Genomic DNA, 15,186 nt, shown 5'->3' with positions numbered 1-15,186 from the left:
TAAACAGCTTCCTACCACAGGCTGTGAGGCTGCTAAACAGTCACTCTGTACTCACAGTCACCTGATTCTGCGGCTTGGCACGGACACTTTAATAACTGGCACTGGCCACTCAAATCAGCTGCCCCGGACATTTTTATGATTGGTTTATTGTATTTTAACGTTGTGTTTTACCTGCTTTTAACTATTTATACTGTTCCATCAGGGACTGGATTGTTTTTAGTGTTATTATGTGTGAAATGTTTTAAATTTCATGTGCGATGCTCCGGTATTCCCTGGGAAACGTCTTCTCATTTTGCACTGTACAACTGTTGCTTGCAAGATGACAATAAAGGTTGATTGATTGATTGATTGGTAGAAATAACTGGAGATTTTGTATCAATGCAAAAACAGCATTTGTGTATTCTGAAAATCTAAATACAAAATTCAGATTTGTTTTTGGACTCATATAGCCATACAGCACAGAAACGGGCTTTTTGCCCAACATTCATGCCTTTGCACAACTTGTTGCCCAACTCATTCAACCTAGTCCTATTTGCTTCCATTTGGCCCACATCCCTCTAAATATTTCCTCTCCATGTACCTGTTCAAATGTCTTTCAGATGTGGTTATAGTAACTGCCTCAACTACCTCCTCTGGCAGTTCGTTATGTGTACCCACCACCCTCTGTGTGAAAAGATTAGTTCTCAGGTTCCTATTAAATCTTTCCCTTCTCACCTTAAACCTATGGTTCTCGATTGCCCCACTCTGTGTAAAAGACCCTGTGCATTCACCCCATCAAACCCCCTCATGATTTTATACCCCTCTACAAGTTCATCCCCTCAGCCTCCTGCCCGCCAAGGAATAAAGTCCCAGCCTGTCCAACCTATCCCGACAGTTCAGGCACTCGCGTCCTGGCAACATCCTCATAGATCTCTGCGCTCTTACCAACTTAATGACAGATGAGACAAAGAGAAAGAGATTTAAAATGTTACATTTAATTCAGAGACAACTGCTCGACTTGGTAAAGAAATGGAATTTAATACCGAGAGTGTTAAAATTAGAATGAAGAGACAATCAAAGCACGCGCATCATACCAAGGAAAATATTTAACACGGCTGGTTGGTAAATGGTTCTGCTTGTTACCAAACTAAAGCTAGCAATGCCGTAGTTACCTGCAGTGGGCAGAAGCAAGATACTGTTACCAGGACTTGAGACAAAGAATCTCCCCTCACCTCCCTCAAAATCTTGAGTCAAAAGGAGGCCAACGCATCCAATCTTAAAATGACAACTGCATTTGTTTTAAAACCTGACGGGACTTCGTGTGCTAAATGTTCATTGTTCTCACACTGGAGAATTAAAATGCAATGATTAATAATGTGACTGAAAGGAAATGAAATCAAATACAACGGAAGGAACGAGTACGTCGTGTTCAGCTAGTACACGGAGTGCTTTAATGATTGGAGCTATTGTTCAAGTTTAGATATACAGTGCGGAAACAGGCCCTTCAGCCCACCGGGTCCGCGCCGACCAGCAATCCCCGCACATTAACACTACCCTCCACATACTAGGGGCAACTTTACATTTGATACCAAGCCAATTAACCTACTTTGAAGTGTGGGAGGAAACCAAAGATCTCGAAGAAAACTCACGCGGGTCACGGGGAGAACATACAAATTCCGTACAGACAAGCTCCCCTAGTCAGGATCGAACCCAGGTCTCTGGCGAATAAAGCAGTAGCTCTACTGCTACGCCACCATGCTGCTTGATTTAGGAGCAAATTAGTTTAGTTAAGAGATACAGCATGGAACCGGGCCCTGCACCCCACCGAGTCCAATCCGACCATTGATCACACGTTCACACTAGTTCTAGGTTATCCCACCTTCTCATCCACTCCCCACACACTAGGGACAATTTACAGAGGCCAATTAACCTATAACCCCACACGCCTTTGGGGTCTGGAAGGAAACCGGAGCACCCAGAGGAAACCCACGCGGTTACAGAGAAAAGGTACAATCTCCACACGAGGTCAGGATCAAACCCGGTCTCTGGAGCTTTGAGGAAGTAGGTCGGTCTGACGAAATTAGCTTCATGTCCAAAAATCTCTCAGGCCATCATTATTATCATCTTCCTACTTAAATACTCCTTTTAAAATAGGTAATTTCTTAATTGACCGTTTCCATAATTTCCAATTTATTTTGAACTAAACTAAACTAATTGAGTTGAAGTATATTTTAGCCCATATATCTATTTTCAGCTTTTCATGTATCATGGCACACACTCTATGTAGGTTTACACTTCAGCTGCTGGCAAGAGCAAGCTCTCATTTGAGGAAGGAAACTGTCTTAAATGCTTCTATCTAAAGCAGAGGAAAGGCTGTTTGAACGTCATCTTCTTCAAGCTTGGAAGAACCAAAGCACAGCCCGATCTTTCACATCTTTGATACTCGGTAGATTTTTTTTAAAGTTGAGAATGTAAACGAACCTTGCTCTGAGTGACGGAATTTCTGTCGGTTCTGGCTCCAGGATTTCATAAGCCAGGTTAACATCTTCAGTTTCACGCAGTAGAGCATAGATTGGTTCAATCTGTTCATTGAACCTTGCCAAAAGTGTTCTGGCGTCCTTCTTTGGTAACGCAGATTCATCCTCTTCAACCTCAGTCTGACAGAAAGTGCATCGGAAGGTTCCTGCGGGCACAAAATGGCATCTTCCAGTAAACCTCTCACAGTAGATTACCTTGATATTAATAAATCAATCATTGGCTAATTTACCCAGTGTCTTACAGCACAGAAACAGGCCCTTCGGCCCAACGCCTCCATGGTGCCCAGTCTAAGCTAGTCCCATTTGCTTTGGGTTTGGCCCGTATTCATCTGAACATTTCCTATCCATGTACTTGTCTAAAGCAAGCCCAGGCCACCCTTCCTTAAAGGCACATTGCACCTAAACAAACATATTCCACTTGAAGTGAGACACAAAATGCTGGAGTAACTCAGCGGGACCAGCAGCATCTCGAGAGAGAGAAGGGATAGGTGACGCTTCAGGTCGAGACCCTTCTTCAACAGAGTCAAGTGAGAAGCTAGAGATATGGACGGGCAAGGTGTGAAAACGACAGATCAAAGCAGACGATGATCAAGGAAATGTAGAATGGTTCATTGTTGGCTGACGGGAAGGTGACAACAAGGTGTACGAACAGTAAAATTAATCAGAAGGACAGTGAAACTAGTCAGAGAACTAGGGTGGGGGAGGGACAGAGAGAGGGGGAAAGTAAGGGTTACTTGAAGTTAGAGAAATCAAAATTCATACCGCTGGGTTATATAAGCGGTCCAAGCAAAATAGGAGGTGGCATTTCTCTAATTTGCATTTGGCCTCACTCTGACACTGACTCCACATGATACTGTTATTACACTGTTGGAGTATTAACGATATGTTTTGAGTGATACCAATCTGATTTCTTCAAGTTAACTTATTTAACAAACTACTGGAACGAAAAAATAAACATAGAATAATAGGGTCTGTGTGGAAACAGGCCCTTCGGCTGAACTTGTTTGTGTCGCTCAACATGCCCCATCTACGCTAATCCCATTTGCCTGCATTTGGCCCATATTCCTCTAAACCTTTCCTATCCATGTACCTGTCCAAGTATCTTAAATGGCACCTGCCTCAAATACCTCCTCTGACAGCTCGTTACATTTATCCATCACCCTCAGTGTGAAAATGTTGCCCGCTCTGGTACCTTCGACTTTCCAGCATCTGCAGTTCCTTCTTAAACACATACAATATTAAAGCTGAACAAGGCTTTCAATTACGTCCAAAAGAAGAGAATACCTTTCAGGCTCTTTGAATATAAATCGCCTTTTCCATTGAAGACCAGCAGTTAACAGGTCATATTATTCTATCATGATATAAATTATTCACTTTGCCATCTGTTTTTAGTTTATTTTAGGACAAGGCCAGGATTTGCCAAGTGTAGACACTGCACGCACTGGTGCTCCCCTGATGCTGCTCTCAGCAGGGCCGAAGATATCAGTCCCTCTCATGTGCAGAGAAAAGTGAGCAGGACGGAAAACAGATGGCACCATCCACAAGCCCCGACACCCAGACTGCTGAGAACCCTGCATCGCTCCCATCTGCACCGTCTCAGCTGAACGAGTAGCCGTGCGTCAAGCTGCAATCGTAGCTCTGTCCGTGTCCACTCATCACTGTTGACCGCTTGCAATGTAAGATAACAAATCAATAAAATTAAATAATTCTATATAGTCAGACAATCCAAGATGGCGTCAATCCAGGCGACTATGTGTTAGTCACAGAAGTGGATCTGCAATTTGCCGCACTCTTAAATCCCCATTATTCCCTTATCCTGTATCTGGACACAGTTAGATTGTAATTACGTTTCGACTTTCCACTGACTGGGTAGCACACAACAAAAGCTTTTCACTGTTCACAATAAACTAATCTAAATAACAGCAAACGCAACTGCAAATTGAGATTTCAGAAAATATTCAGAATTAGCATTTTACAAGATTTAACATTTGTATTTATTTAGCAATAAAGGGGGTATTACCCCGTTTACATCAGTCTATTATCTCACAAATACAAATCAAACAATCATGATGTGTTGCACAAAGTAGACACAAGGAACTGCAGATGGTGGTTTACAAAAAAAAAGTGCTGGAGTAACTCAGTCCGTCAGGCAGCATCCCTGGTGAACATGGATGGGTTGGGATCCTTCTTCAGTTTGATCCACTGAGTTACTCCAGCAATTTGCGTTTTTTTAAAAAATTCATGGTATGTTATGATTCTTCAGAAATGGCCTGTAAAACTAAGGCTAACAATGCCCTGGCCACACTCTCATTTCCTTACTACCATTGGGAAGAAGGTGCAGGAGCCCAAAAACCATGATCTTTAGATTGAAGAACAGCTTCTTCCCTGCAACATCAGGCTGTTGAACACTGCACAACACTGACCTCATGCATACATGATCTTATATGGGCAGCATTTTTGGTTGCATTCGGGACTACGGTTTAGCGCTATTATGATTACTTTGTGTTATGGTTAATTCATTGTAGTGTTAATTATTCTATATTTATTATCTGTGTGTTATGGTATCAAGGGGCCAGTAAAGCTGCAGCAGGTAAGAAATTCATTAAGTTGCCGGCACATATAACAATTAAGGCACTTGACTCTCGATACTAAACTTGAAATGACCATGCTCTAGTGAACGTCCTCTAGCTACATTTTACAGGCCGAAGTAAAAGCTGAAATGAATAGATTAATGGGGTGCATTTCAAAATCAGGTATTTTAATATACATTTATTTTTGAGCATAGTGATTAATTTGTGTCTCCTACACTTGGTGATATTGAAGCTGTGGAAAGATGTAGGCAAGGGCCTCTAAACTAATTTGCAGTAAAGCCACGTATTAGCGGGCCACACAATCTGCCTGAAACATGCCGTACAACTCAGAACCAAGCTCAAACACGATTCCTCACACTTGGAGGCTTGCTGCTTTGGCCACAACCTTACTCATGTTCTTTGAAAAGCAAAATGACTGCAAACCTGTAGAAGAAAATGCTGCCAATAGTCAGATCAAGCAGAATCAGTGGAGAGACATGCTGAAACCTTTTGGGTTAACACCAATTACCTTGCTTGAGCTGGGCAGAAGTGAAATTTGGGCATTTAATTAATTTTCAGACCCTGCTGGTGAACGCGACCCACATCTGGTCTCTTCATTTTTTGTTCCTTCCTTATTAAATGGTTCGAGTGGATTTTTACAGGGTTACTTACAGTATGATTGAGTGTAGCAAAGGAGCAAAAACTCTACGGCACACAATGTCCGTGCCAAACACGTTGCCTAGATAAACTAATCTACCTGCAGGTGATTATCCCTCCACATCCATGAGCCTATCTAAAAGCTTCCTAAATACCACAATCATATCTGCCTCCACCACTACCTCTGATGGTGGGTGCGTTGCAGGCTATCAGAGGTAGTGGTGGAGGCAGATATGATTGTGGTATTTAGGAAGCTTTTAGATAGTGTGAAAAAAACTTGTCCCACACGTCCCCTTTAAATTTTGCCCCTCTCACCTTAAACCCCTGTCCCACGATGCGAATTTACCCAAGAGCTCTCCCGAGTTAAAAAACCCCAAAAAACTTGTGGTAAGTACGTAGAATGTACGTAGCGGGTACGTCGGAGCTCGTGGATGTCTCTTAGCGGCTCGTAACGCAAACGGCAGGTACTCGGGAAACGCGGTAACTCGTGAAGTTTTTTCAACACTATGAAAAATGTCCAAGAGTAAAAAAATACTCGTGATGAAGTACCACGAGTTAGAGCTCTTGGGTAAACTTGCATCGTGAGACAGGGGCTTAATACTATGCCTTCTAGTACATTTCTACTCCGGGAAAAGGGCTCTGTCTACCCTACCATCTCTCAATTTTAGTCCATTAAAGCAATGAAACTTGGATCCACTCATTTCCCATGATCAAGTGGTCTGAATGCTTCTGAACGATTGGTTAGGAAGGTTTGACTTTGATAACAAACCAGTTTCTAGATCCTCAGCTCTTCCTTTAAAAGGATAAATTTGGGAATGAAATGAGCAGGCAATAATAGCCTCTTTTTTAGAAGCAATGCACGTATAAAGGTAATAATAAATCTAAACAAAATGTCAGCACAATCCAGCAAGCACCCATTTTAAGCGGGCATGATGAAAATGTGGTCATATTCTCAAAAAGGAATGTCGGAAATTGTAAGTGTATGCGCTATCAAATGATTTCGACATGATCACATTTCACTAAGACTCCTGCCTATTTCCAGTGAAATCCAGTGTTTTTTAAAGCTGTAACTGGCAAAATAACTGAGAGGGTTTGGACTTGCAACACAAAGTTATAAAATAGAATTAGAGCACAAGGAATGAGTAAGATATTGGTTCGATTTTGAGAACAGATGAATGAACAAAACAGAGAGTGGGGATAAATGGCTAATTTTCTAATCGGGAGGCTGTGACTTGCGGAGTGCTACAGGGATTAGTTCCGAGGCTTCAGATGATCATAATCTCGATCAATGATTTGGATCGGGAAAGAAAGGCTTAAAATACATGGATAGGAAAGGCTTTGAGGGATATGGGCCAAACGCAGGCAAATGGGACTAGCGTACACGGGGCATCTTGTCGGCATGGACATGTTGGGCCGAAGAGCCTATTTCCTTGCTGCGTGACTCGATGACTAATACCCAACCCTGCAGAGGATGCCAGGCTGGTTGACAGTGTGGGTTGTGACAAGGATGCAGATAAACGTCAGGGTGATATGGGCAGGCTGGAAAACAGATAAATCATGGTAGACAGAAATGCTGGAGAAACTCAGCGGGCAAGGCAGCATCTATGGAGCGAAGGAAATGGGCAACGTTTCGGGTCGAAACCCTTCTTCATAGTAAATCATGGTAGATGGAATATAATGTGGGAAAACGTGATTTCTTAAAAAGAAAGTTGAGCATTTTTCTTAAAGGCTGAGAGATAGTAAGGTACTAACACGGAGGGATCTGTGTGTCCACCTACATATATCACTGGGAGTACAGGTACATGAGGCAATTAGAAAGACAAGCACCATGTTAGCCTTTAACTTCCACTTTAACTCCCCTTCCCATTCCCACACCGACCTCTCCGTCCTGGGCCTCCTCCATTGTCAGAGTGAGGCCAACACAAATTGGAGGAACAACACCTCACATTTTGTTTGGGTAGCTTACAAGCCGAAGTTATCAACATTGAATTCTCTATTTTTTGGTAACTTTTAAATGCTCACCCCTCCCCTCGTTCTTCTACCCCCTCACCCCCCCTTCCACTAAAAGTCAGTTAAGCAGTTCCACAGTACGCAACAAGGTATCTCTTGGGATTGAACCATCACCTAGTCAGCAACCTACCAGGGAACCACCCTCTCCAAAGTCATCTGGTGCTGGCCATGATTTGTACTGGTCTTCTCTTGCTCCTAGCACCCTCCCCCCCCCCCCCCCCCCCCCCCCTCACTACAATGAGTCAGATGAAGTCCCAACCTGACCCGAAACATCACCTATCCATGTTTTCCAGAGATGCTGCCTGGCCTGCTGAGTTACTCCAGCACTTTGTGCTGTTCGTTAGTATAAATCAACATCTACAGTTCTCTTTTATTAACATGTTTGCCTTTATTGCAAGATAATTTGAGTACAAGCATAAGGACATAAGACTGCACTATGTTAAAATCACACCTGGAACATTGTGTGCAGGTCTGATCTCAACATTTAATGACGGAAGAGAGGAGAAAGATCTGAAATAGAAAGAGTTAAATGAAGGTTCCCCAAATCAATTTGCCAGATGGAAATTTGCACTCTATGGGTCTATGCACTCCATAGTTTCGAAGAATGAGAGGTGATTTAATAGAAACACACAAAGATCTTGTTAGCCTTGACGGATTAGGTTGATGGACGGATGGTTGTATTAGCTGCGGTGTATAGAACTGTAGAACAGAGTGTCCAAATAAGAACATTGAATTCTTCAATTTCAGATAACTATAAACGACCCCCCCCCCTCTCTCGACCCCCCCAAGGCTGCACCTACTTCTCCCCACATCCTCCCCTTCCACTTACATTCCTTTCTCCAGCATCACAATTTGTTACTCTGATCGCAGGAAAATAGAAGGGAGGTGAATGCTCAGCCATGATTGTACTGAGCCGCAGAGCAGCGCAAACAGACAAATGACCTACTCCTCCTGCTTCAAATTCTCTTCTTGGCCACAGAGCTTTCTTGAATCCGGCTGTGAGAAGCAATCCCCGTGTAGCTATAGAACAAAGCTATGTAGTTCAAAATATGTTGTATCTGACCTCAGTCCAGCAGATGAACTGCACTATATCACCTTAGAACAATGTGGAGAAGATTAAAAATTAAGATTCTTATTTAAATGTGTGCCAGTGAAGCAGGAACATGCATTGATGCCAGCCATAGATTAATAATCTACGATTCTGTGCATAAGCTTACAATGGAAATTGACAGTAAATAGGAGGTTGAAAGTCCGTGTTTGCCCTGCCTTTCTACCAGTCAAGAGCTTCAGAACCAGTTGGCAAAAAAGTGGGCAATACTCTGAACAACAAAAATATATTGACATATGATGAGCGTTTGACAGCACTGGGCCTGTACGCGCTGGAGTTTAGAAGAATGTGGGGGGGACCTCATTGAAACGTGCAGAATAGTGAAAGGCTTGCATAGAGTGGATGTGGAGAGGATGTTTCCACTAATGGGAGAGTCTCGGACTAGAGGTCATAACCTCAGAATTAAAAGACGTTCTTTTAGGAAGGAGATGAGGAGGAATTTTAGTCAGAGGGTGGTGGAATTCAGTCAGTGGGTATATTTAAGGCAGAGATAGATAGATTCATGATTAGTACGGGTGTCAGGGGTTATAGGGAAGAATGCAGGAGAATGGGGTTAGGAGGGAGAGATAGATCAGCCGTGATTGAATGGCCTAATTCTACTCCTATCACTTATGAACATGAAAAATGCTAGCAATTTTTTTAAAGGATGTTCCGTTGATCACACCCATCAACGAGAATGGGTAGGAATGGATTTGTCGTATTTAGCATCAGGTAGAGCGGCTGTCTCAGCTTCAGCCACCTGTGCTCCATCCTGACCTTCAGGGACGTCTGTGTGGAACCTGAGGCATTGATGTGCCTCTTGGTGCTCCAGTTTACTCCCTCAGCCAAAAGACATGCATGTTGGCAGGTTGAACAAGTTAGGGCTTTATTCTTTGGAGCACAGAAGGTTAAGGGGGGACTTGATAGAGGTTTTTAAAATGATGAGAGGGATAGACAGAGTTGACGTGGAAAAGCTTTTCCCACTGAGAGTAGGGAAGATTCAAACAAGGGGACATGACATGAGAATTAAGGGACTGAAGTTTAGGGGTAACATGAGGGGGAACTTCTTTACTCAGAGAGTGGTAGCTGTGTGGAATGAGCTTCCAGTGAAGGTGGTGGAGGCAGGTTCGTTTTTGATCATTTAAAAATAAATTGGATAGTTAATGGATGGGGAAGAATGGAGGTTATGGTCTGAGTGGGACTAGGGGAATATGTGTTCGGCACAGACTAAAGGGTCGAGAGCCATTGTTAAAAGACACCTCAGGTATTTAGGCAAGAGATAGTCTGGTGGGAACTAATGGAAATGTGACAGTAATAACAAATTAGTGTAGGATTAGTGTAAATGGGACTGGAAAACAGCCAAAGAGACACCACAAAGAAGCAGGCCTTTGGCCCACTGAGTCTACACTGTTTGTTTTGTGCCAATTCTATCCTAACCCATTTTAGGAGCTGGACGGTTGGATGTAATGTGGCATGTCCCTGTGCTCTATGACTCTAGATAACACAAAAGCCTGCCTAATAATTTACAAACTACAGAAAATTATGAATGGTTATGGTGGGATTTAAAATAGATATGTGAAATTCCTCGTATGTTGCAAAACATACTTGGCGAATAAAATCTGATTCTGATAAGAATTAAAAATGTGAGATCTTGTTGAATTTGGAGTTGCTGTGGGTCAGGACAACACATTTGCGGCAGTGTTGACAGGGAGTGGTGGACACTGCCCAGTCCATCACAGGTTGGATTCGGCTGATCCAGGATGGGGAGGAATCTGCCTACAGACAGGAAGTGACACAGCTAGCATTGCAACAACCTGGAGCTCAATGCTCTTAAGGCAGTGGAATTGATTGTAGACCCCCCACCCCCACTCACCATCAACAACACCACAGTCACAACTGTGGAGACATTTCAGTTCCTCAGAACCCTTATCTCCAGGGTCCTTAAATGGGAGGCCACCATCGACTCCACCGTCAAAAAGGCCCAACATAGGATGTACTTCCTGCAGCAGCTGATGAAACACAACCTGCTCAGGCAATGATGATCCAGTTTTACATGGCCATCATAGAGTCTGTCCTCATCTTCTCCATCATGGTCTGGTTTGGCTCAGCCACCAAACATGACATCTGGAGGCTGCAGCGCCAAGAAAGTTATTGGCTGCAACCTTCCCCCCATTGACAAACTGTACACTGCAAGGGCCAGGAAGCGAGCAGGTAAGATAATTTCTGACCACTCTCACCCTGGCCACAAACTCTTTGAAGCACTTCCCTCTGGGAGGCAACTGCGGACTATCTAGGCCGCCACAGCCAGGCATAAAAACAGCTTCTTCCCACGAGCGGTGGCTCTACTCAACAGCCAAAGGTCTGTAGCCTCTTTTTACTCTGGTACTTTATTTTCACATTTAAATTATAATGTTTTTTTTTTAATTGTCTGCTGTATATCGTGTTTTTACCATGTGCGAGCAAAGCACCAAGGCAAATTGCTAGTATGTATACATACTTGGGCAATAAAATGTTATTCTGATTCTTCTCACCATCGAAGGGATCTACAGGAGGCACTACCTCCAAAAGGCAGTCAGCATTATCAGAGACCAACACCACCCTGGCCATGCTCTCATTTCACTCCTCCCATCTGGAAGAAGGAACAGGTTCTGAAACTTAGACACTAGGTTCAAGAGCAGCTTCTTTCCAGCCACCCGACTTTTGAACACTGCACAACACTAACCTCAACAACTATGATCTTCTATGGCCTGCCTTTGCTTGCACTAAGGACGTCAGTTTTTGGATTAGTATTAAGGTCACTAATTTATTGATTTAAAAAGATAATATATTATCTGAGTACTGTAAATACTGGCCTGTTAAACTCCTGCAAGTATGAAATTAATTGTTCCCATGCTGGCACATATCACTACGAAGCACTCTATGCTTGAAAGAGAAACTTGAATGGTTTGAGAAGGATGATAGGTCAGATGAGAGAATGGCTCAACAGCAGATGGGCTGAAGCAGGCAACATTGTGGATGTGGATTGAAAGCTTTTGGTGTGCTGGCCTTTATAAATCAGAGCATTGTATAGAAGTTGGGATGTAATGTTAAAATTGTACAAGGCATTGGTGAGGCCAATTCTGGAGTATGGTGTACAATTTTGGTCGCCCAATTATAGGAAGGATGTCAACAAAATAGAGAGTACAGAGGAGATTTACTAGAATCTGGGATTCAATCAGAAATTCTGTTCGTCTGTTTCCTAATCTCCAGCTCGAATTCTGATCGTTCTGTTTCGCTAATCTCCAGCCACATTTGACTGAATTGACACAATATTATCCCAGAAACTACTTGATGTTTTAAAATGATGAGAGGGATAGACAGAGTTGATGGAAAAGCTCCCACAAGTAGGGAAATTCAAACCAGGGGACCCATGAGAAACCTGAAGTTTAGGGGTAACATGAAGGGGAACTTCTTTACTCAGAGAGTGGTGGCTGTGTGGAATGAGCTTCCAGTGAAGGTGGTGGAGGCAGGTTCGTTTTTATCATTTAAAAATAAATTGGATAGTTATATGGATGGGCAGGGAATGGAGGGTTATGGTCTGGATGGTTTCTAGGGGAAAGTGACGGACTAGAAGGGTATGGCATGTTTCCATATTTTTATAATATGGTTATATGGATTCAGAGGAAATGTGGTAAGAAGCTCAGTTCTCTGTCAAAAACAACTGAACAATCTGATTCAATCAGAAATTCTGATCGTCTGTTTCCTAATCTCCAGCCAACATTTGACTGAATTGACACAATATTATCCCCAAACTATGTTTTAATGAATTAATAGCTTCCAAGTGCAAACACCAACCCAGATAAACCTAAAGGAGCGTTAATGTTGAATCCAAACATGCTTTAATTATTAAATTCTTTTTATGACACTTTGAAAGGCAGTAGAAACATCATTTGGATGGTTTCCAAAAGTGATCTAAGTAGCATGTCCATATTTTCAAACCTTATTAGAACTATCTGCAGGGAGTATATAATAATGTTCACAATAATACATTGTACAAGATTCAGCTTTAAGCTGCCAAGTTCTTATTTAAAAATAAGTAGCACCAAAATAATTGTAATACAGTAATAAAAGATTTAAGAAAACAGCTTGCAAGGAAACAAATTGCCAAATCACTAGTGAAACCGTAGATTTTTTTTTCTTATTTAATTTCCTTACCATGATTTCATCCATAGAAAACCAAAGGATGAAGCCTACAAAGGAAGAACAATTCCTCTTATTAGAATTGCTCCTTACACGCGCATTGAATAATTCACTTCCTTGTGAGAAAATGGAATAAAAGCCAAGACAAAAAAAAATCTATTTAAAGACTCAAAGTCTATCAATCGCAGCTTTCTTGATTGAGGTGCACTGCAGCAGAGCAAGCTATTGTTTGCTATAGTATTGCATATGAACTAAGTCAGTGAAAGAACACAGCATGAACGTCACAGGAGAAAATTACACCCGTTGAATATGGATGAAACACCAGTAACAGAATAAAGAAGCAATCGCAACTATTTTTTTCTACATGCACCTTGCCATAGGAGATGGAGAGAAGCAAACAAAATCTGCCCTTTTACAAGAGTTTAAAAAAAAATGCTGCCATGTTTAACTGCGTATATGGTTTTTTGGTAAGAAAAATTGAAGAGTGCTCCACAACATATAATGAAAAAATGTGCAAACATTTTATTTATTATAATTTAGCAAAACCACTCCAGTAAATGATACAATAACGCATCACAATAAGAGCCTATTCAAATCGGGCTGTATATCCTCCAGCTTTTCAGCTCAGCTCTACTGCATTTTCAAAGTGACAAGGGAATTTTACTGCAATCAATGACATCAGCTTTCTTACAGAATTAGATTTTACTGGTCTGTTGTTGTTACTATGGAGCAAGAACAGACAAATAAGCAGTTTTTAGATGCAGAATGTCTGTCACATCAGCAAGAGGGATTTAAAAAAAAATGTGTTCAATTTATTTACCTTTAAAGCAGACACATAGAGCAAGTAGCAAATTATCTGATATTAGCCTGTCATACTCCCTTGAGTGGAAATAATGTCTTAATTCTTTCAGCTCGGCTTTTTAAAAATGTATTTATTTAGCAGCTTGTTGCCAATCAGAGCAAATCACCTGCCTACCAATTAGATGCAGTAATCAAGTCAGGAGACTGTCATTAATTTCTATCTGGCACAATTGGAATGATATTTGCCCATCTTTCAGCAAAATGAATGAAAAGAATGTCATGGTCATTTCATGATGGGGTTGGTGGAAACTTGGGAATAAAGGAAAACAATGAATTAACGTTCTTCCATTAAGGAAAAAGCTTGGCAAGTTCCAACCTTGAGGTGACTTGGAGGTCAAGAAGGGAACTGAAAGCTCACTCATGGTTTAGTTTGGATTTACAGCATGGGAACAAGCCTGCATACACGGCGATCATAACCACCCCTTTGCATTATGATCTATCATCTCACATTCACATCCACTCCCCATACACCATGGGCTATTCACAGAGACCAATTACCCTGCAAACTCGTACGTCTTTTGGATGTGAAAGGAAACCGGAGCACCCGGAGAAACCCACTCAGTCACGGGAGAAGGTGCACATTTCCCAAGGTCGGGATTGAACCAGAGTCTCTGGTGCTGTGAGCCAGTGACTCTACCAGCTGCGCCACTGCATCATAGTACTAAATCCAGCCTCCTGTTGGCAGAATAGGTCCTGCAACAAAGGGGAAAATAAGCTTCTAACTGAGAACTAACTTGAACCTATAATGGCTTACAAAGGAAAATTAAACTGTAATGATCTTTGTCATTTTTAACAGTGAATTAATTTTAAAATGTTGCTTATTGTTGTTATTTTTTAAGTTTAATCATCCAGGTCACTAACATCATAATCTTCAAAGCCATGATAGGCTATCAAACAGCAAACACACAGGGCGGCACGGTGGCACAGCATTAGAGCTGCTGCCTTACAGCGCCAGAGACCCGGGTTCGATCCTGACTACGGGTGCTGTCTGTACAGAGTTTATACGTTCTCCCCGTGACCACATGGGTTTTCTCTGGGTGCTCCGGTTTCCTCCCACACTCCAAAGACATATAGATTTGTAGGTTAATTGGCTTCAGTAAAAATTGTCAATTATCCCTGGTGTACAGGATAGTGTTAGTGTACGGGGATCGCTGATCAGTGTGGACACGGTGCGAATGGACCCCATTCCTACTTTCCAGAGTTGCTGTCTGTCCCGCTGAGTTACTCATGCATTTTGTGTCTATGTTCAGTGATGGGAAGGGTCTGGATCAAAGTATCATTCAAGGTCTTCAAGGAAAGATTGCAA

General features: G+C 42.1%; 1 protein-coding gene across 1 annotated transcript in view; it reads right to left on the bottom strand.

The window, feature by feature from the left end:
- Positions 1-15,186, bottom strand: part of gtf2e1 (general transcription factor IIE, polypeptide 1, alpha) — a 67,117-nt gene that overhangs the window by 19,789 nt on the left and 32,142 nt on the right. The window contains exon 3 of the mRNA XM_055644281.1: positions 2,461-2,662. Coding sequence (XP_055500256.1) covers positions 2,461-2,662 — 202 coding nt within the window. The remainder of the gene's footprint in view (positions 1-2,460; positions 2,663-15,186) is intronic.

This window comes from Leucoraja erinacea, chromosome 13 (genome assembly GCF_028641065.1).
Source record: "Leucoraja erinacea ecotype New England chromosome 13, Leri_hhj_1, whole genome shotgun sequence".
In the NCBI taxonomy this organism is placed as follows: Eukaryota; Metazoa; Chordata; class Chondrichthyes; order Rajiformes; family Rajidae; genus Leucoraja; species Leucoraja erinaceus.
Note: the sequence above shows the minus strand (reverse complement) of the source record. Positions and strands in the feature narration are given on the sequence as shown.